Consider the following 24045-nt stretch of genomic DNA (forward strand, 5'->3'; position numbering starts at 1 on the left):
GCAGTCTGCTCCTGTTATAACTTGGCAGTAAAACTACCAATGATGGTGTCATAAAAATGAGTAAACAACAAAGTTGAAACTCAGTGGAATACAAAACTTGGTGGAATCTTTTCAACTTGAATCTTTCAAAATACAAAATACCTTTAGGATCAACACTTAAATCACTTTAGCAATGTATCTTTCAAATTATGCATTCTCAATATTATATACTTTAACTCACAAGTAAATTTGTTAATATTTAAATTTTTTAAGAGTAATTAAGAATCACAAAGGTTAAGCAAGTCACCTTAGTTGTTACACTAAAAAAGTCAAAGATGACTTTAAGAAATTATTCTTCTAGTCAATCTTTTGCTAAGGAAGTCTAGTTTCCTTCTGTTTTGTTTTTTCCACCTGTTCACGGTACAAAGGTTAAAACAAAGTGAAATAAAATCATATGACATACTTTTTTTTTTTTTAATGGTGTGGAAGAAAGAGAGTACATTCCTTACACACCAGTCTCAGAGACAAAAGAAAAAAGGAAAGGTAAGATCCTATATATTTATAGGTTCAGTGATTACTGTTGAATTTTTTAAAATCATATTTAAACTTGTTAAGTCTATACAAAAATCTCTGTCTCTAATAAGTGATGAAAGAAAAGAAAATATGATTGTATTTTTCACAAGATCTACCTTAGAAATATAAACCTGGGACATGGCCAAAAAATCTTTCCCAAATAAATTGATAACGTAATAAAAATTAATTATTTTTCTTTTGGAAAAAAAAAGGTTTCATCTAACCAATCAAATTTATAAGATCTTTTAATTTTGAAATATGTTAATCACAGAGCATTTTGAAGTGATATTAACTTAAAAACAAATTTGTAAGATGAAAAAAGACTGACTACCAGGAGATAATTGTTGAAACTGTGCAATGACTATCCTACTTAGAGGTTTTTTCTTGATAGTTTCCATTATAAAAGTTTTTAAATTTGAAAAAAAAAGTTCTATAAAATTACAAGAGATAAGTTAATTGTGAATTATTAATACCTTACTCCAAATACATTGAATTCTGGTATAAATACCTAAAATATTTAATGACAAAACTATTACAGTATATACATTTTATTTAACAAAACCAAAATAATTGCAGTATCTTTTTATTTCATGGTATAAAATAGTCATATAAAGTACACGACCAAAAACTTCTCAGAAACTTGTACTTGAAACTGCACTAAGAAGAACATTGTTTCTTTTTTAATATCTACCATTTCCTTTTGTGAAAATCTTTTTTTCTGTAATATAGGTTATAGGCTATATAAAAGGGCACTTAATTTTGTAAGATAGTTTTTAAAAAAACTGATATTCCATTTATTCTCTATTTTTTAATCACTAAATTCAAGCCCACATATCATTTCAAAATAAATATCAAATTGAGAAAAAAATCCAAAGGGAGAAAAAGGCAATAATAGCTGTTTCCTTTTAAATCAACTTTTTAAATAGGGTAAACTGACTCAAGGACAATTTCTGCATAAACTATCGGCTAGTTATTCTGCCAATCTGATGTCTTCAAGATAGCCAATAAAGCTAGCAAATGTTGCTGTCTAAGGATTTGTCTATTTAGTGTTGTAATGGTCAACATCCACCTACCCCATCTTTCAATCTTTCCCCTCTCAAAACATGTACAAATATATGAAAAGCCCCATGGACCTTGCGGCTCAATCAATGCATTTCATAGCTTTAGACCTAATAATGGTTTAGATCTATTGACTGCTTTCTTGTACAGAATCTACCTTAAGCTCTAAGTATATATAGTTTCTAACTCTAAAATTTATCAAATAGAAGGAAAAAAAAGATTCCTTTTCTAACCCTTACGATTTTATTCACTTTAGCATACTGGAGAAGACAATTATTAGTATAACGCAGACGATAAAGATAATAAATACAAGACAATCCTCTGTCTCCATTTTCACAAGTCTCACAGTCCCACCTGACCTCCATTACCTTCTCCGGCTGCTTCTATTCCACATAAACTCTTTAGTTTAGTTAATTTTCTTTGTAGCCTATCTGCTTCCTTTATTCATCCTTATCCTATTTATTTCTTGGGGAAAAAAAAGAAGCTCTTTTCCCTTACCACTGCCCTACCCACATGGGCATCCTACAAAAACATCAGGAAGAATTTCACTACACCATTGAGAAATACTGAAACAAGCCACGGGAGAGGTTGCATACTTATTCCTAGAAATCACTAAATACAGGTAAACTACCTTTTATTTATGATTTAGGGATCTCCTTTTGTAGGCAGTGGTCTGGAATAAGTGATAGCTTGAATTCATTTCTGACTCTAAAAGGGATTCTATTATGATCTACATTCAAATTGTAAAGTCTAGGAGAACAGTGGCTTTTTCTTCAAACTTTGATTTAGCCATGTAAAGAAAGAAAGTGGAAAAGGAATAAACATAAGCAGATCATCAGATGGAAGGCAATGAGGAAGTTAACTAGAACAGACCAGTACTCGCATAACAATAAATTCCTCATTGCTAATGCAGCAACAGACTTTAGTAACTTGAAATGAATCTTGCTCACCGAGTAGTTTCTTACCTCCTGCTCTCGTGGAATAAATTTTCCTAAAAAATCATAAGCAACTAATTGTAACAAGTGCAATAAGAAGGCTCAAAAGACTAAATTTTAACCACTAAGGATGATAGTAACAGGACATATTCATATCATTTCAAACAGATCATTTGTTTGCAGCAGTTTCTTATTTATTTATTATTTATTTATTTTTGATGTGGACCATTTTTTAAAGTCTTTATTGAATTTGTTACAATATTGCTTCTGTTTTCTGTTTTGGTATTTTGGCCACAAGGCATGTGGAATCTTAGCACCCTGACCAGGGATTGAACCTGCACTCCCCTGCATTGGAAGGCCAAGTCTTAACCACAGGACCGCCAGGGAAGTCCCTATTTATTTATTTTTTAATAGATCTTTTTAAAATTAATTTTTATTGGAGAATAGTTGCTTTATGCAGCAGTTTCTAATGTTGACTTTAACAAAACAGAAATAAAAATAAGAAATATCAAGGTCATGAATAAAATGACTAAATGGAAAGTACTTATAGTAAGAAGAATTACTGAAATAAATGGCAATTTCCAGTTAAACATGGCATGTTGAATGTACCCACTAACTTTGACTCCTGTCCAAAACCCTACTAAAATGAAAATAAAAGGTAATTTGAAGTATATAAACTCATAAAGACAAAAAGAATGGAAGAGGGAACAACAGCAATAAAATCTAGAAACTAGAAAGCTAAAAGTTAAGGGCAAACTGACTGGGAAAGCAAAATTCTCCCAAGCCAGCAGTGGGGAAAGCTTAGAAGCCACTTGATTTACACTGCAGAATCCCTAGACGGCCCAGGGATTGGCAGTACCAAATATTCTAGAAGTAGAAAAGGAGGGGCTGAAACATAGTTGAAAGTCTTTCTCCCTGACACTGCCCAGCCAGGTAAAGGCCCTCTCCTACCTAAGCAGAAAAATAAGGCTTCTGTTTTTTTGCTCTGGGGAAAATAAAACAAACAGAATCTGGGCACTAGGCACAAGTGACTGCAGGGACGTTATGCCAAAAGCAGGGAGAGTAAGTTAAAGTTTACATACTAATTACTGAGGTAAACTCAACTTTTCCACCACTGAGCTCTCAGAATGCTGGCTACTTGGCCTCACCTTTTCAGGCAGATTAAAAATGTCATTTTGGGGAATCCAAACAGCCCAAGAGAAACAATCTAAAGATAATGACATTTAGGTATTCCCCCAAAAAACAGTCCATTAAGGTCACTCTACAGTAAGATCTAAAGTTAATAACTGGGAATTCCCTGGTGGTCCAGTGGTTAGGACTCCACACTTCCACTGCAGGGGGCACGGGTTCGATCCCTGGTCAGGGAACTAAGACCCCAAAGGCCATGCAGTGTGGCCAAAAAATAATAGCGAAGTTAATAAGAACCACACAAATGCACAGTTTCCCATCAGCTTTTTCGTTTCCCACTCTTATATGTAAGTCCTAAACCAAATGTTAACAGATACACAAAGTTCAAAAGAAAACCTCTAACATAAAGGATACTTATAAAAATAAACTGGAAAAGCACAACTTGAGGGTACAAAGGCTATTCAAGGAAAAAGAAAACAAGAGATACAAGAAAAAACAAGGAAAAAAATATATTCATACCACAGTATACTACAAAAGAAATTTTCAGAGAACAAAAAGAGCTTAGAATTAAGAAGATGACAGAAAAAAGAAAACTTTAATGAATAGTTTGACGATAAAGTTCCAGAAAGCAGAGCAAAAACACACAGAGATGAAATGTGGAAGAGTAAACACAAAAAATTAGAAAATCATACCAGGAGATCCAACACCTAATTAAAGGGGTTCTAGAAACAGAAGTGAGGTTTTTCTTTTTTAATGAGGAAGAAAATTATCAATACCATCAATCAAATAATTCAGAAAATTTCCCACTGTTTCCAGATTGAAAGTGCCCACCAACTGCCGAGTTTCATGAATGAAAACAGACTCTCAAAAGGATCATGAAATTTCAGAATATCCATATTAATGCTATATTGTACAACTCAGAGAATATAGCCAATGTTTTATAATAACTATAAATGGAGTATAACCTTTAAAAATTGTGAATCACTATACTGTACACCTCTAACTATACAATACTTTAGAGCAAAGAAAAAGCTTTGGGGTTAAGAAACGGCAAGTTACATAAAAGGATAAAGAATTAGAACGGCATAGCATCACAGTTCTTAACAGTAATACAGTCATGGTTGGTTGAATCCACAGATGTAAAACCCATGGATATGAAAGGTCCACTGTATTCATTATATTGCACCATTTTATGTAAGGGACTTGAACATCTACAGATTTGGTATCTGTAGGGACTCCTGAAAGCAATCCCCTGCTGATACTGAGGGACGACTATACTAGAAACCCAAAGACAATGGGGCAATGCCATCAACCTTTTGAGGGAAAATTATTTCCTACTTAGAGTTCTACTTCTAGCCAAAATATCTTTCACGGTCTAAAAAAAATTCTCTTCTATGGGCCTTCTCAGGAAGCTCCTGCAGGAAGCTCCATGGAAAAAAGGCAGTAATCCAAGACAGGGCATTCTAGAAAACAGGAATCCAGTAACAAGGGCAAAAGGGAGTCTCTACAATGAGGGTGGAAGGAGAGTGGAAGTCAACGGCTGTGTAGAGGGCCTAGTGATCAGCTCATCTAGATCAGAGCATGGCAGCAGGCTCTAGGAGAGACTTCTTCAAGCAAATGAAACAAATTAAACTATCTAATATACACAAACTATTGAGAGATTTGCTAGGGAGAGTTTGGGTATAAATTAATGAGAAAAAAAAAAAAACCTAAGCACATGAAAAGAAAACCAGGACAATTAATTAGAGGAAAAACAGTGTGCAGGAACATAATAATAATCCTGTTAACAGGGCTCAGTCATTGACAGCTTTATACATTCCTGATAGTATAAACACTGAGTACTCATCTAACCAAAATTACAAGTGACTATGCTCGGAGAGTAAAGAGACAGTAAGTATATATTTGATGCATTGAAGATGAAGGTAGGGAGTGTTTGGAAGAAAGCTGAGGACTCTCATCTCCCGAAGTGTTAAGTCAAAGGATAATATCAATAGATAATGCCTAAAACTGAAAAATCAAGAAGTAGCAATATAAGCATATACTTAAACGTGTATATATACATAAATATATATCCTTCTGGACTTGCTTTTGTGCACATATATTAAAATTTTAAAATGTACAACCACTTCAATTGTTTTAAAGTTCCTTTCACTAGATCTAGGAACTAAAGAGACACCCTGAAAATTACTGTCTTTCATTCTCCCCAGGAGCTTTCCAGTTTTTTAAGATTAGAGTGCAGGGAGGGTGAAGGGATATTTACTTGTTTCATATTTTATATATTTTAAGAAAAAATAGATTTAAAAGGAGAAAAATAGAAATCAAAATGTCCTAAAAAAATCTCTAATGTTCTAGTCTCCTAATGAGATATAAATACTCTCTTTTCTGTCAGGCTTGCAATATGAAAATCACAAGCATCACAATCTTGTTTTGGCCACTCTCCATGCTATTGTTATCAGACGAAAGCCAGACGTCTAAAATTGTAAGTTTTTACAATCAAGCTAGTGAAAATATTTTCAAAGGTACACTTTGTGTAGATTTAGTAAAATACTGAAGGCAATAAAAGAAGAAAAAAATTAAGCTATCAAAACAAACTCTTTAGTTAGCTGTGTATATTCAAAACATGTGATCTCTGAGCCAGATTCTAATTTGACAAAAGCAGTCTTCATTTTTTAAAAAACTGAGTTCTTTAAAAGCTGACTAAAGGAGAAATACGTAAAATTTCACTACAAAACCAGAGATTAGTTAAGACATAAAAAACATACTTTAAAATGTAGGAAACGTTTAAAAAAACCACATATTTATGAAGGAAATTGCTGTTGTTACATTATTATTATTATTGGGGGACATTTCAACTACAAAAACAGTCAAAACAAGAACTATTTCTTTGGATTTATATCCACATAAGGAAAGCACTTCTTCCTGTTGCCTGACTCTTTAAATTCAACACATGGCTCAATTTCTGTTACAAGATATTTTCTTTTAAAACACCAAATTTTGAGCTGTTAACCCTATAGAGGTATATATTGAATATTGTTTCTTAATTATTTAATAGTCCTAGATGTAGCACTGGTAGCTCTGATTTTTAAAAATTACATTTTTACATTATTTCCTCATTATAAATGTCAATCTTGCACACTAAAATACTAAATAAGTTAACAGAATTATTATTTACCATTTATTTCCACATATATAAATGGCAATATACCAATATTTTCTTTCTGTAATGATTATTTAATAACAGTTGGAAGATACTTGTATGACAAACTACAATCTCCTTCCTCAATTATATATATCAGAATTCCTTAATCTTCAACATTCCATCCCAATTTAAAAAAAGTATTTGCTTTACCTTTTTCATATTTTAACATAAAAAGATTAGATAGTAGGGCTTCCCTGGTGGCGCAATGGTTGGGAGTCCGCCTGCCGATGCAGGGGCCGCGGGTTCGTGCCCCGGTCCAGGAGGATCCCGCGTGCCGCGGAGCGGCTGCGCCCGTGGGCCATGGCTGCTGGGCCTGCGCGTCAGGAGCCTGTGCTCTGCGACGGGAGAGGCCGCGACAGTGAGAGGCCCAGGTGCCGCAAAAAAAAAGATTAGATAGTAGATTTTTTTCTAAAAGTATTTCCTTCTAATGTCTAATTGCCTGCATATGAAAATTTGGGAAATTCTGCTAGCATTTTTCCTTATTAATGCATTTCTAATTTTCTTTTTAGGAAGTCAAATGTAATTTCACTGCAAAGAATTATGCTTTGATTCCAGCAAATATCAATAAAAATATTACTATACTTGACCTCAGTTATAACCAAATTACTCTGAATGTTACAGATACAAGAGTTCTACAGACATATTTTTTACTCACCGAGCTCTATTTGATTGAGAACAATGTCATTATCCTACATAATAATAGTTTTGGTAAACTCTCCAATCTAGAAATTTTAAATATCTGTAGAAACTCCATCCACATAATTCAACAGGGTGCCTTTACAGGCTTAGATAAACTAAAACAGTTATATCTCTGCCAAAACAAAATAGTTCAACTGAATCATGATATATTTGTGCCTCTAAAAAGCCTGATACTATTGAATCTGCAAGGCAATTTGATAAGCTATCTTGATGTACCACAACTGTTTCATCTGGAATTCATAATTTTATACGGAAATCCGTGGAACTGCTCTTGTAGTCTACTGAATTTGCAAAACTGGTTGAACACATCGAATGTGACACTAGGTAAGCAATCATAATTTAAATTAGTCAAAACCAAAATGTGATTGATTTTGGATTGTTCTACCCCAGAAAAGTCTCTTGTTTCATGTCTAAAAGAAAAGGAAACTTCCTATTTAAGGGACACAAGAAGAAACACTGAAAAGCAATTGCTGAGTACAAGCTCTCCCTCTGCCTCTCCAGAAAAAAAGAAAAAGAAGAAAAGAAACTTAAATGTTCTATATATATGAGATGAAACTGTCACTTTGTATACTAAGTTTGCAGTTTCAATATATAAGACTAATTTTTAAAAGCACTTCCTTTTCTTAGGAGAGCTTGTCAGAGAGTAGGTGAAAACAGGTGCCCCACTTTCTAAACTACATGCCATGTTCCACATAATCTAAATCATAACATTTTTACATTACTAACACAGACAAACTAAACAATAAACAGATACTGCACTTAAGCTACATTTATAACATAAACAGAAATGGGCATTTAGCTTGTTGTGTTGCTAGGCAAATACAACAGTTTCTTTTTTATAATATCTTTAATGATGACAGATAAATATGTCAAAAAATTCTAGATAAAAAATTATAAAATGTTGTTAACCATAATAATTTATTAACCATAATAATATTATTTTCCATAATAAATCTTATTCTTTCTAATTTACTAGAAAATGAGAACATCACCATGTGCAGCTATCTGGATACACTGAAGTGCTACAATATCAAAACAGTACCTTACAAGGCTGAATGCTACTCAAAATTTCCTTCATCTATAACTGAAGATCTTTACATTCATTTTCAGTCCATTAGCAATTCAACATTTAATAGTTTTTTGAACAACTTAACAAGAGATTCAGGTAATGTACTGGTTTTGAATAATAATATTGCTGAGGATAGCACAACAAATAAACCGAGATAGTTCTCATTATTTTTTTGTATTTTAAATTTCTAGAAACTATGTAAAAGAACAATTCCTCCACCCAAGAAAAGACCGACAAAACACTGGGTTTCTAAAGTAGGCTCTGCTAGCTATCAGTCAAATGCCGTTATGCAAATTATTGATATTTAACGTCTCTGAGCCTTGGTATTAACTAGTTAAGTCACAATTCTTAACAGGTATAAATCAATAATGTTCCTAGGTGAATGGATAAACAATACCTGCAAAGACAGGTAGATATTTTGAAAAAAGGTATTCTTTCACCACACTATGAAATATCTTTATTTTTGGCAGTTTTAGTAACTTTTGCTTAAAGAAGATTATGTACATTTATTTCTAATACCAATATTGGGGAGTTATTAGGACACGTAATTATGATTATTTTATTTTTGTCAATTTAACAAAACTACCCCCACCCTCTCTTTCTCGGTATTCCATTTAAGAGCGTGAATCTCAAGGAAAAAGCTGGACTTTTCTTGTCAGTGTTGTAGTCACTGTACTGATGACTTCACTCCTCATTTCAATTGCTATCAAATGTCCAGTATGGTATAATTTTCTGCTTAGTTACAATCATCATCGCCTGGAAGAGCATGAAGCAGAAACCTATGAAGATAGCTTTACCAGAAATCCAAGTCCTCCTCCACAGATACCAGACACAAGCTCCGAAGAAACTATAGTAATATTTGAACAACTACATCAATTTGTGGTAGATGATGATGGGTTTATTGAAGACAAATACATAGATACTCATGAATTATGCGAAGAAAATTAATTTCTTTCAATGTTTGATTTTTTAAAAAATGTTAACAGCTCACTCACAGTTTAGACATGGAGATTTTGATACATGACATACTGGACTATAGCTAGTAGACCATCATATTAATTGCAACACACATATATATCATAAAATTATGCTCTTCTCATTGGCATTGTGCAAGTAGGTCCAAATACAGTAACTGCCACTCCTTGCTAGCTAACGGTTAAAATACTAGCATTACTATTCTCAGCAGTATTCAGGGGACCATACATAACAGTAGGAAAAGGCCTAAAGTAAATTATTCATTAATTAAAATGAACAGATTTTCATATTAGTCAGATATGTGATGTAATACATATTAAAGTTTTACTGATTGGAATCAGTAAAGAAATAAAGATTTTGGAATTTTATCACAAGTCAAAGTGAAGAACAGAGATAGTTTAAACTGACAACACGCTAAGGTTGATTTTATGCCCATAGAATGAATTCATGGAATTGGAAAATGCTTTTTAAATTTTTTTAAATGTTTCCTGAATTGGCACAACAAATTTCTGAAAATTTAGTAACGATTTAAAGCACAGGTTCAATGTCCAGGCACAATCTCTTGATTTTCGTTACAAAGAAAGACTGTCATCAAAATGTATGACTGTCACAATTGAATAATATGGTGGCTTCCAAAGTGGGAATCATCTATGACTCTTGTTTTTTAAAATACCTATTTCTGCCTCTCTTTAGATTTTTATTCAAATGCTTCTGTGCTGTGGCTGAGGAATCTTCAGTTGGTCCGTGGTCAGTTCTTTGGGATGCTGTAGATAGAGCAATGTTTCCCAAATTGTCTTCTAGAACATTAATTTCCAGAGAGACATTCAGAAGTATTTACAGGGTGGGGGATTAAAAGGTACATGGACAAGCTACTATAGAATTACTAGGAAATACTGGGTTTAAACAAAGTCAAACAAGTTTCTTTACTATAGGACCTACCCAAGGCTTTACTAAACTGCTCTCTACTCTTCAAGAGCAAAATATTAAGAATTTGCCAAACTTCCTTGACAACAAAACCTTTTCTTTGATGTATGGCTGCTAATACCTCATAGGACAATAATGGTCCAAAGAATACTGGCCTTGAGACTATTATAGGAAGAGTCTAAAGTGAATTATTTGCCAATTCCTTATAATCCATTGGCTACAATCATAATTTTAACAACTTAATGCAAATAGTGGCATTAAAAACTGTAACAAAATCTATCATTTTTACCTTCCATATGTGAGGAAATTTAGTATACAGTATTCATATCTTTTAGAGAAAGGAATATCTCTAAAACACTGAAATATATTTATGGATTAAATAATATGGGGTTTTAAATTTTCTTCATCATTATACAGGGAAGGGAACAGTGTCTAGTGGTCTGGATGGAGCAGGGTTGGATAAAAGCTGATGGAGATGGGTGCATAGGAGTATAATACACTATTTAATTTTTGGGTATGTTCAAATTTCTCTATAACATAAAGTTTTTAACACATGTACATACCTGATAATTTCTTAGAAAAAAGAGACTAAAAATAATGTAGATGTACATTATATCCTAAAAATAGTCATTTTTAAGGTTATATCAATAGTAAATTCAGTTCAAATGTCTACTGAGGAAAATAAAAACTGTTTTGGATGATATACCCTGTGAAATAAAAGAACTGACTCATTTGTAATGCGTATTTGTATTTATAGGAACATGTTTTCAATAAAATATATAAATGTTTTAAGAGTAATATTTCCTAACAGATAATGTAAATTATACGTTATGGTTTTCAATCTCAATTATAAGAGTGAGATAACTTTAAAAATATAAGGCATCTTTTTCTAAATAATCTATCATTTTACCAAAATATCATTTCTTAATTTGAGGCAAATATTCATATTTGAGAAATGTAGTAAAATGAAATATAATTATGAATGAGCAAAAACTACCTTTCATCTCTTACATTCAAAAGCCTCTTATAATTAAATATTGGGTATTCAATAGATATCTGACTAAACAAAGAAAAATAAATGGGTTTAAAATTATAATTTCATATATTTTTAAAGGATAAATGATTTTAGCTAACACCAAACTAGAAAACTGCAGACATTAGAATTGGAAGAGAATCATTAGTTCAAGCAGGCACATGAAACTGAATTAAAGCCACAGGTGTCATAGTAACATATTGAGGCTATATACTATAACCAATTTATTAAAAATAGGTGTTCCATAATAAACTAGATGGTCTCATACCACAGTAAATGGTGGTACTAAAAGAGAAGAGAATAAGAACAAGATTTTTATACCTGCTTTCTCAAGGTATGACATTTCCTGCTCCCTTTCAATGTACAGAGTCAAGGTAAAGTCTTGTGTTATTAAGATGTTGGCTATCTGATTAACACATGAAATAAATCTATCCTCCTGTGATATATAAAAATAAACTTTATAAAAATAACTTGTTATTAATTTAAATTTCCTCTTAAAGGGTCAGTAGAACCTATTTCACTCAGCCTTAGTTACAAACTACAGATATTAAGTTTTGAAACTGCTGACATTTTCAGGACAAAGTACCTTATTTTAAGAACATTTTCCTTAATCAAATGAACCAAATAGACAAAAAAACCTATGAAATTCTTAAATTTATAATCTGGGAGTTATTTTTTTGGATAAAATATCTATAAAACATGTACATATAATATTTATAAATCTGACCTGGGTATCATATAACTTTTCAGATAAATGATGAAATAAATGAGGACCTAAATGTTCTAAACTATATAAGGTCCTCAACAGGGTATAGCTTATTATTTCTTATTCTTTAGGTACCTAGGAAAGTATTTTATATGTAGTAAATGATAAATATCTGCTAAATGGTCTAAAACCAGAACAACAACAAAAGGAAGTTTTCAAGTAAGTGCTTGGTCACCACGAATATGGAATTTTCTTTGTAAAAGGGAAGAGACTTCCAGTATATTTGTAATTTTTAAGATAGCACTTTAGGGACTTCCCTGGTGGTCCAGTGGTTAAGACTCCGTGCTACCAATGTAGGGGGCCTGAGTTCAATCCCTGGTCAGGGAACTAGATCCCGCATGCCACAACTAATACCCAGTGTAGCCAAAAAAAAAAAGATAGCACTTTACAGTAGCATCAAATGATAGATGGGGAAAATGAGATTCCTTTGTTTTTCATCAATAGAAAATTACATCTATCTTTCAAATAGTTCATCCTTATATTTAAAATCCTATTCTTCATCAAATATTTACTGTACATGCAGAGGTAATATGACAGTATGTTTGATGTTACATAATTTTGGTTAATTATTATCCTTGCTCTCAAGGAAATTGATATTGATAAGTTTATGGAACAAAATGTGTGCAGTATTAGTATGTACAAAATAGCTCATCTTCTGTTTGCACTGCTTTAGACAGTAATTAAGATCAAAAAGTCAATAAAGAATAATTATGTTAACTAATGCTGTTGTCTGAATATTTGTGTCCCTCCAAAATTCATATGTTGAAATACTAACCACCAAAGGTAATGGTATTAGCAGGTTGGGGCCTTTGGGAGGTGATTAGGTCATAAGGGTGGAGTCCTCATGAATGGGATTAGGGCCCTTATAAAAGAGATCCCACAGGGCTTCCCTGGTGGCGCAGTGGTTGCAAGTCCGCCTGCCGATGCAGGGGACACGGGTTCGCGCCCCGGTCTGGGACGATCCCACATGCCGCGGAGCGACTGGGCCCGTGAACCATGGCCACTGAGCCTGCGCGTCTGGAGCCTGTGCTCCGCAACGGGAGAGGCCACAACCGTGAGAGGCCCGCGTACTGAAAAAAAAAAAAAAAAATAGAGATCCCACAAACCTCCATAGCCCCTTCCACCATGTGATGATACCTTGATAAGGTGCTAGGTATGAACCAGTAAGAGGGCCTTCACCAGAATAGGACTATACTGGTGCCTTGATCTTGGACTTCCCAGCCTCCAGAACTGTGAGCAATAAATTCCTGTTGTTTATAAGTAACCAAGTCTATGGTACTTTGTTATAGCAGCCCAAATGGGCTAAGATAACTACACTACACCCATTTATTATCTTTGTAGTCATTACTGTCACTGCCACATTTACCTTATAACGAAACTCAAAGTTACTTGGTATTTGGTCTTTAACCAGGTTATATATAAAGATGCACAAATAATCTACATCTATGATTAGATTACTAATATAACAACTAATTATCAATTAATAATTGAATAATGAAATAACATAAATAGCCCACTGAATAATAATGTGCATTTCATCAGACTGGGGCTTAAATCTCATAATTCGAATTAGTTAAAAAGCTCAGGTTACGGACTTCCCTGGTGGTCCGGTGGTAAAGAATCCATCTTATAATGCAGGGGGGTTGGGTTAGATCCCTGGTCGGGGAACTAAGATCCCACATGCCGCGGGACAACTAAGCCTGCGTGCCACAATTACTGAGCCCACGTGCCTCAAACTAGAGAGCCCACGTGCTCTGGAACCTGCATGCCACAACTAGAGAGAAGCCTGTGCACCACAATGAAGAGCCTGCATGCCGCAATGAAAGATCCTGCATGCCTCAACAAAGATCCCGTGTGCCGCAACTAAGACCCGACACATTAAGCTGGGACGAAGTGAGAGAGTGGCATGGACTTATATACACTAACAAATGTACAATAGATAGCTAGTGGGAAGCTGCCACATAGCACAGGGAGATCAGCTCAGTGCTTTGTGACCACCTAGAGGGGTGGGATAGGGAGTGTGGGAGGGAGACGCAAGAGGGAGGAGATATGGGGATAAATGTATATGTATAAGTGATTCACTTTGTTATAAAGCAGAAACTAACACACCACTGTAAAGCAATTATACTCCAATAAAGATGTTAAAAAAAAAAGACCCGACGCAGCCAAAAATGAATAAATAAATAAATAATAAACAAATCTTTTTAAAAAAAGAGCTCAAGTTAAAATTGCAAATGGTAGAGATGAAGATGTTCTTATCCATCTTAGATTTTAAACTCCAAGACGTAGAAATTTTATTTCTCTGAATGAAGATAAGATACATAAACAATACAATTTGTATTGCAAATATTCAACTTTTTAAAATAAAAAATATATCAGGGAAAACCAATTAACAAAATTGTAAAGAAATAAATGGCTAAGAAGTTAAACTACCTTATACAAGTCACTTATAAATCTGTTTGATTTCTAAATGGAGTGTACTCACGCTTGTCTTTCAGTAAATATAATATCCATACTTTGTGTTTCTCGATCATTTTGAGCTTTAAGCTGAATAAAGAGTTAACACAAAAGTTATTGATAAAAATTACCATTAGGCCAAACTATCTCTTTAAAGGTTGTTCTGATTATGAACCAATTAGAGATTATTATAACAATCATAATACCACAGGCAAAGTTTTAAAAAATACAGTATGCTTCATTTAACAAACCACTACAAACACCAAATACAAATAAATGGTCTTTTTCACAGGCATTGTAATCTCACACCAAAAATATTCATTGTTTACTGATCTGTCAAGTAATCTAATGTAAACTTCATTAATGTAAACAGAATTTCAAGATTTTTTTAAGTGTTCAATAGTTGATTAGTAATATGTTAAATTTACACCCAATGCAAGTTGTATTCTTAAATCATTTAGGATTTTACCTGAGTACTCCTAGTCGACTCTACCTGAGCATATTCAGCCTAGAATTTGGACCCATCTCAAAAAACTAAGAAAACACAAAGATTTTACTTTTTTACATTTGGCATTAAAAATACAGTTTTTAAATTAGGAATTCTCCTGTGTTTTAAAGCTAAGAATAATTTCACTACATTATCATTGCTTTTATTAATAGAATCCCAATTTAGAAAAGTCATTTTATAAATCCTATGGTTTTATAAAATAGTCTTTGATTGTATAAATTATAAACTATGCTATAAGTTGTATGTTATTTTCTTCCAAATGTTTATAATCCATTAAGCTAGCAATTATCATTTTACTGTTTTCTACCAAATAATCCAAGACCACTGAACATAAATTCTCATTTACTAATCAAAAGTAGTATTATGTCTGGCATCATATGGTAACTATTCATTTTCTCCCTTTCTAATAAAACTCTTCATTGAGTACTCAGCTCCATTTGCACAAATATTAAACCAGAAGTATTACAAACTAATTTATATACAATTAGTATATATATATACTAATTTATATAGAAACTAATTTATATACATAATACATATTATGTATATTATATACATAATATATATGTAGACGGGACTCCCTAACTAATGCTTAGTGAGAGACCAGTTTAAACACAGCCTTGCAGAAAGACACTGAAGCATCCACTTGGGAGAGCCAACCAACAGGAAGAAATTTTAAAAGAGCAACTAAAGGAACTCAACTATAACAGTAGTATTTAGGATCAGAGTAATACCTATCTCCAAGGTACATAAGGTTTTATCAAATTATTTCTAGATATAAATGCTTTGTTTTGGAGGCAATGTAGATCTATTGCTTATACTTATAAATTTTCTTACCATGTTGTAATCATTCATTACTTCTTCCATTTCCGTATTGGTATTAAGTTTATCTACCAACTAAAAAGAAAAGTACAAAAAAACCATATTATATTAGTCTTCATAAATTTTCTCTGTAATCCATAATATAGGTATTCAATCTTACAACTAATGAGTAGTCATTTAAGTATTAATACTTCCAAGTACTTTACATTCTAAGACAAAAACAAATATTGAGCTATCTAAGTAAGCATATACTATGAATTACGGCAATCAATAAACTACGTCTTTAGGGTGGAAAAGTAGGCAGTAATGAACTACTCTTCCTGCTGATCATACCTCAAAGAGCTTTGTCTGCTCTGAAAAGATGTCTGAGCTTATAAAGAAGGATGTTGAGAAGACAAAATTTGGGGGAAGATCTCTCACTCTCTCTCTTTTTCTTTTTCTTTTCAGGGGGGAGGAATGTTAACGGATTTACAAATTTACACCAGTGTAAATGTAAAATGATTTTCTTGGTCTTCTAAAAATTAAAAAAAAATTTTTAAAAAAGCAGGGCAAGGCACAAACAGAACACTAGTTAGCATACTTCAAAGAGTTAGGCAATGACAGGAATAGCAAACATATTTATCTATTTACCTTGTACCAAACCCTGTTCTGAACTTATTAGATGTATTATTTCACTTAATTTTCACAATTACTCTATGAAGTAGATATTTGGTCCACATTTTGCAGATACAGAAATTTAGCAAGTTGTAGAGCCAGAATCTGAACAGGAGGCTTCTAAAAGCAAACTATTTGGATGTAATTGATTTTAAAAGACTAAGCTTTACTAATGTAATATAAATTAGTATATATCACGTTTTCACTTGTGGTATGAATAGTAAGTGCTAATGAGCTCTAATATTTATTGAGACCTTACTATATGTTAGATATCTGGCTAACTAACTGCTTTCTCTGTATCAGAGAAAAACCTACAAATAGCATATTTCACACGTTATTAATATTTTTATATTAAGTAACTTACCTAATGCATTCTAGTACAACTAAAAATCCCTTTCATCTAATGTCTTTTTATATTTTATAAAAAACTATTTTTTGGGCTTCCTTGGTGGCGCAGTGGTTGAGAGTCCGCCTGCCGATGCAGGGGACGCGGGTTAGTGCCCCGTTCCGGCAAGATCCCACATGCTGCGGAGCGGCTGGACCCGTGAGCCATGGCCGCTGAGCCTGCGCGTCCGGAGCCTGTGCTCTGCAATGGGAGAGGCCACAACAGTGAGAGGCCCGTGTACCGCAAAAACAAAAACAAACAAACAAAAAAACTATTTTTCTCATATTTAGAACAGAACATCATTTACAGAATATTATGGATTATAAAGTCCAACAAATGTGAAAATTACAATATACTATAATCAGAGAAATTTTGTTTATGAGTACAATGTAACAATATCAAGTAGGTATATCATAATTTACCTAACCATTATGGTGGCATGTTTCTTATTTTGTGTAACACTATTTTTTTTTTTTTTTTTTTTTTTGTGGTACGCAGGCCTCTCACTGTTGTGGCCTCTCCCATTGCGGAGCACAGGCTCCGGACGCGCAGGCTCAGCAGCCATGGCTCACGGGCCTAGCTGCTCCATGGCATGTGGGATCTTCCCGGAACGGGTCACGAACCCATGTCGCCTGCATCGGCAGGCAGACTCTCAACCACTGCACCACCAGGGAAGCCCTGTAACACTATTTTTTAGTTGGAGAAGTGAGATAAAAGTTTTCAATAAGTCCAGAGACCACTGCTGCCTAAAGTACCTACAGACTAGGAAGGAAGAAAATTTTGCCACTAGAAATTTTCATGGGACCAAGATTACCCCAAAGATTGAGGCAGTAATCAACACTGCCAACGGGATCATTTCTTTTGTAAATCCACATTAGGAAGCATCTTCTGGAAGTCCACAATAGGAAGCAAAACTATGTTTATGTTAGATACTCTATTTTGACAGAAGGCAAACACTGTATTTTGAATGAAACATACTGATGAAAGTAATTTGTGGACTAAGTAATTAAATTTTTTAAATTTCATGATGACAACACTCCATAGAAAGACAAAAACATTTTTAAAGTAATGACATTGCTAGTACCCAATAAATTTTATCTACTTTAAAAATTATTATTTTAACATTGTTAGGGAAAAAATGTGTGCATGTTTCTGTATTTTTAAGTATTGATAAATTCTTTTTTTTTTTTTTTAAAGGCTTGAAGAATACTTATCAATCTGTTAAGCCAAATTATTTCTGGGGAGGGAAAGGAGGGAGAAAGCAAAGCGAAACTTTAATATCTACACTTTCTATGGTTTCAATTTTTCTCACTACGCATGTATTCATGTATTATTTGGTATTTAAAATAACATTTTTTAAACTGGTAAAAAACAATGAAAATATTCAAAAGAAATTCAGAAAAGAACAAATACCATGTTGTAGTCTGCTAGTTGTCCTTGAAACTCTTTGATTTCAACAGCTAAAGTCTCAGCTCTGGAAACATAAAATAAAAACACTCATAAATACAGAAATAGGCAGATGAACATTATGAATATTATGTATAACTACAAATTCAGTATTAAACTCCTGATACATACTACATTAAATGTTACTCATAATAAAAACATATCTTGCATACTTTAACTGCAAAATTACTCACCTCTTTTCATATGACAAATATACTGAATTCTCTTGATTGTACATTTCTATTTCTTTCTGAAGTTTATTGATTTCTGTTGTAAGTTCACTTATTTTACTTCTAAGTGAAAAGAATTAAAAAGTCAGTAATACTTCCAATCCAGAAAACAGTCTCTCTAGTTAAACAAAACAAACTTTTCATAAATGTGTAACAATAATATAAATGGTTTTGTGAAATTTCACTAAAAAAAGAAAAACAATTTAAGTGGCTTATTTGATTAAGGAGGTATATCCCAACTGATAAGCTGATACAGGTTCTCTATTCATTAAAAAAGATGAAACAGTACTGGTATGGAAACCTGGGCAAACTGGTACAATCTAAGACAGAAGTAGATACCTAATTGTCACCCTTACAGCTCTTGCTACCCTCTAGGACAGGGTTTCTCAAGAGCAGCACTATTGACATTTTAGGTCTTTGAATAATACTTTGGTAGGGGGGTGGTATTCTGTGCACTGTAGGATGTTTAACAGCATCTCTGGTCTGGATGCCAGTGGCACACCCCCCAAACCTAATTATGACAACTAAAAATGTGTCTAAAAATTGCCAAATGTTCCTTGGGGGGCAAAATCACTGCCAACTGAGAACCACTGCTCTACAGTCAACTACACAAATAGGTAAAACTATTTTTTAATACAGAAGCACAAATCCTGGAGAAGAGAGGCAATGCAATGATGAGAAACAGCTCTATCACCTTCCCTTCTTTTGATTAAAAAGTGGCTGGATATCAAAAGATGCTATTCAACTGATGGCCTCACTATCTTTCTTACTGATGTCAACTTTGAGGACAGATGGAGAAAACCTACCCTTCTCCTATTGCCTTCTGCACTTTGAGAATCAAAAGGATTCAGGTAATTGAACAACAAAAGAATTAAGAAGGACTAAGAAAGAAAACAGAGCTTTCAGGACACGATACAAGGATGCATTAAATGGAATGCAAGTCAGAGAGAAAGAAGATATAGAGGATGAGCCAACAAGAAAACAAAGTGTAATGGAAAAATGGAGATAAGAAAGTAGGACACCTGAGCAGAGAAAAAGGTAGGTATAGAAAGAGAAAAGAGTTCTTAATTTAGAGGTGCATACTTAGAGATATATAACAAAGCTTATGAATTAATTAAAATTAGGCCACATTTATAGCAACTGACCAAATACATACCTACTTAAAACTCTGTACTAAATATATTATAAATAAGCATATATATTTTATCATTAATACATATATATTAATACATATATGCTTATTATAAATAAGCATATATATTTTACCATTAATACATATATCATTAATACATAATATTATTCATATATGTTTGAATAATATATTTCAGAATAACTAGTGAAAGAAGCATAAAAGATTATTATTAAATGAAAAACAGTGAACTTGAAATATATAGTTCACATACATTCAAATACATAAAATTTAAAACCTCAGCCTAACTGTATCACATTTTGTGATGACATCTATTTACAGCCAAATTAACCAAAAATGATGTTAGAAGACAAAATTCTTAGGAATTAACAGACACCTAATTATCTTTTTTTTATCTTTATTGGAGTATAATTGCTTTACAACCTAATTATCTTAATAAGTACCGTAGTTAAAACTTCATGATCATGCATAGAAAAAAAGTATTTAACATACCGAAGAAGCCCAAGATAATAAGATTTGTCTAAAATTTGCCTCTGGGGACCTAAAAAACATTTTTTTAAGTATTAGTGTTCAGTTTGAAAATGCCATCAAAATAGCAAATCCAAAGCACAACCAGAATTACACTCAACAGCTCTCTAATAGTACTCACAAATACCCCAGTAAATCTGAAAATAAGGAAGAAGCACTGAAATAGAAAAGAGAACTAATATCTTAGCATCATGACATAATGGAAGCTTGAATTAAGACCACAAAGAGTGTCAGGACAATGGACTCAAAAAAACAAAAACAAAAACAGTGGATTCTACAGGTCAGGTTGGCTGAATGGAAACTCGGTCTAAGGGGGTCTAGAACAGGGCTAACCAAAAGAACTTTCTGCAACAATGGAAATATTTTATAGCATTAAGTAGCTGCATGGGAATACTGACCACTTGAAATATGGCTGGTGCTACTGGGAAGTGAATTTTTATTTTACCTAATTTTAATTAATTTAAATTTAAATAGCCACATATAGCTATTGGCTATCATAATGGACAGCACAGATTTAGACTACAAATTTCTCAATGTAGGCAAGATATTATGATTTTACATAATTTTTTCAGAGACTTTTTAGAAAGAAACATAATCTTACATTTCAGTAGGACTAAAAAAGTATTCCTAGGTTAAATGTCCCAAACCTTGAGAGAGGTAAAGTGCCCTGCAAGGCATGAGAGAAACAGCTAGGGAGTACTGACTGAGGTCGATGCCGAGAAGAGGGAGAGAATGTCTCACTAGAATGGGAAATGAGAAACTGGAACAGGTAAGAGCAAAAGTCACAGCAGATAGTGGTGCATGATGGTAACAATCAGAACTCTTTCGCACAACGCTTTGAAGTAGAAAATTACTATCTTAAATGATACTGGTCCTGTTCTAAAGGAGAAATTAACACAGTAATAAAATTTGATGAATTCTCTATAGAATTGTAGTATGTTTCTACCCTTGTTTTTAAATAATATTAAACATAAACACTTCTATGAAGACATTTTTAAAGACTAAACAACTACAAAATTTTGACTCATTTTCCTTCACAGTATTGATAATTATTAAGCAAGCATTTCTAAATAATCAATTGTTTTTTTTTTCTCATCTTTTGGCCACGCCACACAGCTTGTAGGATCTTACTCCCCAACCAGGGATTGAACCCACACCCCATGCATCGTAAGCATGGAGTCTTAACCACTGGACCACCAGGGAAGTCCAGTAATCAATTGGTTTTTAATATTTAGTGAGCTAAGGGTATTATAATACAAGTAAGAAAATTTAAGTCTCCTGAAAGGCATGATATACTGTATTACAGAATGTAGTATGACATCTTATAATTAATTTTGTACCAGTAGAGTATCTTCATCCCTGATAAGTCATTTGCACAAATACAGAAAATAAAAAGCTCATTATAAAACAGTTCACCATGCTTTGAATTATATATATATTATAGACCAACTTTCTGAATCATAACATATAATATTATTATGCCTTTCTAAACACAGAGAGGCATAATGAGAGATGTAGTATATAAATCTATGTGTTAGCCTCACTTCCTTACTTAAGCATTATACTGGAATATTATTACCAAAAGTAACAATTCTTGATTCACTACTCATAAATACACAAATACCTTACCAGTGTCATTTTGGTATAGAAACCAAAAAAAAAAAGTATTTCAGAATATTTCTATATAGTACTAGAAATCTAATTTTTATTCCTGAGCTTTTCTTTTCTTCAAATTATTTCAAATTTCTTCAAGTTATAGCAAAGTTTACCAACAAGAACCTACTGTATAGCACAAGAAACTATACTTAATATTTTGTAAAAACCTATAAGGGAAAAGAATCTGAAAAGGAGTATATATATACATATACATGTATATATAACTGAATCACTATGCTGTACACCTGAAATTAACATGACATTGTAAATCAACTATACTTCAATTTAGGAAAAGTTATAGCAAACTTTTATGTTAAGAAAAATGAATATTAAAATAGCTAATATATGTATATAACTCCCTAGTTCACAATGAATTTTCACATTCATTCTTTTATTTAACCCTTACAATTTTGTGAATCAAGGAATAAGAATTGAGTAAAATAGCCTCTTTCAGTCTACAATTCTGATTTAGTAATATGATACTGTAATACTTGTACAAAATATACTCATCTTCTTAAAATAGATACCTTTCATCCCAGTTTTCATTCCACTCAAACCTTGTTGTGTCACAGGACGATCAGCAACTCTGATTTGAGAGGACAGAACTCCTACTGTCCCTATGGGACCACCACGAGAGCCCAGTCTTGCTGTTCCAGGTGGCATCTAAATGACAAACAAGATTCAGTTTTAATAAACAAGAAAAAGACTGTGCCTCTAATATTGTTAAGACTGCAAAGAGAATATTAAAAAAAACTAAGATTCTATATAATTTGTAAAATTTTCCTTACATTTTAAATGTCTGAAATATTAAATAAAATTAACCTCTAAAATTCTATGATAATTAAATAAAAATTTCTTTAAAATTTAAAATTCTATGTGTAGATGTATTTATAGTACTCCCAAACTGGAAAGGAGCAAAATGTCCACCTATTTGTTCTTATTTAATCATAGGAAATGGTTATAACTCCATTTTTGTAAAATAAAGTCTGGAGGATTACATTAAAAAATAGTAACAAAGTTTATCCCTATATAATGATATAATAGTTCATTTTATATTTTATATAATTTCATATTTTCAACATTATTACAGTAAGTATATATTACCATTAAAATCAGAAAAAAATAAAGAAATTTTCATCTTGAGAAGAAAAGATATAATTACATCACAAGATAGCCATATAAGTATTAAAGAGTTTCCATCATTCAGCAAGCATTCATATTATTACTCTACATGATTCTCTACTTCAGGTCTGCAGAATCTAATGTAATATTATACACCCTGAGGAAAGGTCAAAAGACTCCCTTCTTGTCAGTTCATATAGTATGTACAGGCATGGGAAGGTATAAAGGACAGCCTGAAACTGTTCCAAGATATCCTTCTTTTGTTTATCTTCCTATCCCTCTTTTCTTTTTTCTTACTCTCTGTCAAAGAATAAAGTAGTAGATTTAAATATGTAGTAGAAATTTTAGATAGAGGTTAGATACAACCATTCTGGTTGATTTTGATTGTTTTTAATTCTTTTAGCTGGTAGCCTCAAATTCTATCAGCTAACATAGTTCTCAAGTGACTCTGAGAAGTACTTGGTAATTAATTTGAGTATGGGGGCCAGGAACAGTAACACATTCCAAAGAATACATTGTATACAGGAATACTGTCAACTACAAATTCAAATGAAATGAGTTCAGGATTATCCTGAGTGATCATTGGGAAAGAATGCTAAATCTCTCCTTGGATAAACCTGAATAATTTCCTCTTTGGCTCTATGCAAGCATAATTATGACAACTACTCAAATAACTATATCACTTAAAAAAATTTACCAGATGAAAGTATAGAGAAGAAAGCATAAATTAAAACTGCACAGGGCTTCC

General features: G+C 32.8%; 2 protein-coding genes across 6 annotated transcripts in view; one reads left to right on the forward strand and one right to left on the reverse strand.

Annotated features, from left to right (window-relative positions):
* Nucleotides 1–24045, reverse strand: part of IFT74 (intraflagellar transport 74) — a 78449-nt gene that overhangs the window by 47184 nt on the left and 7220 nt on the right. For 4 of the 5 annotated variants that reach the window (XR_003790815.1, XR_003790814.1, XM_029203128.1 and 1 more), the window contains exons 3-8: nt 22703–22838; nt 20484–20532; nt 18806–18904; nt 18579–18639; nt 16142–16201; nt 14825–14886 (exon numbers count right to left, since the gene is read on the reverse strand). Coding sequence is in view for 3 of the 5 variants with exons in the window: in XM_029203128.1 (XP_029058961.1) it covers nt 14825–14886; nt 16142–16201; nt 18579–18639; nt 18806–18904; nt 20484–20532; nt 22703–22838 (467 nt within the window). In the remaining 2 variants the exon portion in view is untranslated. Of the gene's footprint in view, nt 1–14824; nt 14887–16141; nt 16202–18578; nt 18640–18805; nt 18905–20483; nt 20533–22702; nt 22839–24045 lie in introns of those variants that run through there. The other variant, XM_029203129.1, reaches the window with a different exon arrangement.
* On the forward strand, nt 341–9845 carry LRRC19 (leucine rich repeat containing 19). The gene is made up of 5 exons (XM_029203132.1): nt 341–522; nt 6064–6153; nt 7383–7896; nt 8549–8737; nt 9261–9845. The coding sequence occupies exons 1-5, from the start codon at nt 457–459 to the stop codon at nt 9587–9589; spliced, it is 1188 nt and encodes a 395-aa protein (XP_029058965.1). The 5' UTR covers nt 341–456; the 3' UTR covers nt 9590–9845.

The sequence above is a fragment of the Monodon monoceros genome, unplaced genomic scaffold (genome assembly GCF_005190385.1).
Source record: "Monodon monoceros isolate NGI ecotype Baffin Bay Population unplaced genomic scaffold, NGI_Narwhal_1 Super_Scaffold_5, whole genome shotgun sequence".
NCBI classification, from domain to species: Eukaryota; Metazoa; Chordata; class Mammalia; order Artiodactyla; family Monodontidae; genus Monodon; species Monodon monoceros.

Coding starts and splice junctions, on each gene's coding strand:
- LRRC19 (XM_029203132.1), top strand. CDS start 457: ATGGTGTGGAAGAAAGAGAGTACATTCCTTACACACCAGTCTCAGAGA. Junction 523..6,063: donor GACAAAAGAAAAAAGGAAAG/GTAAGATCCTAT, acceptor CTTTTCTGTCAG/GCTTGCAATATGAAAATCAC. Junction 6,154..7,382: donor AAAGCCAGACGTCTAAAATT/GTAAGTTTTTAC, acceptor TTTTCTTTTTAG/GAAGTCAAATGTAATTTCAC.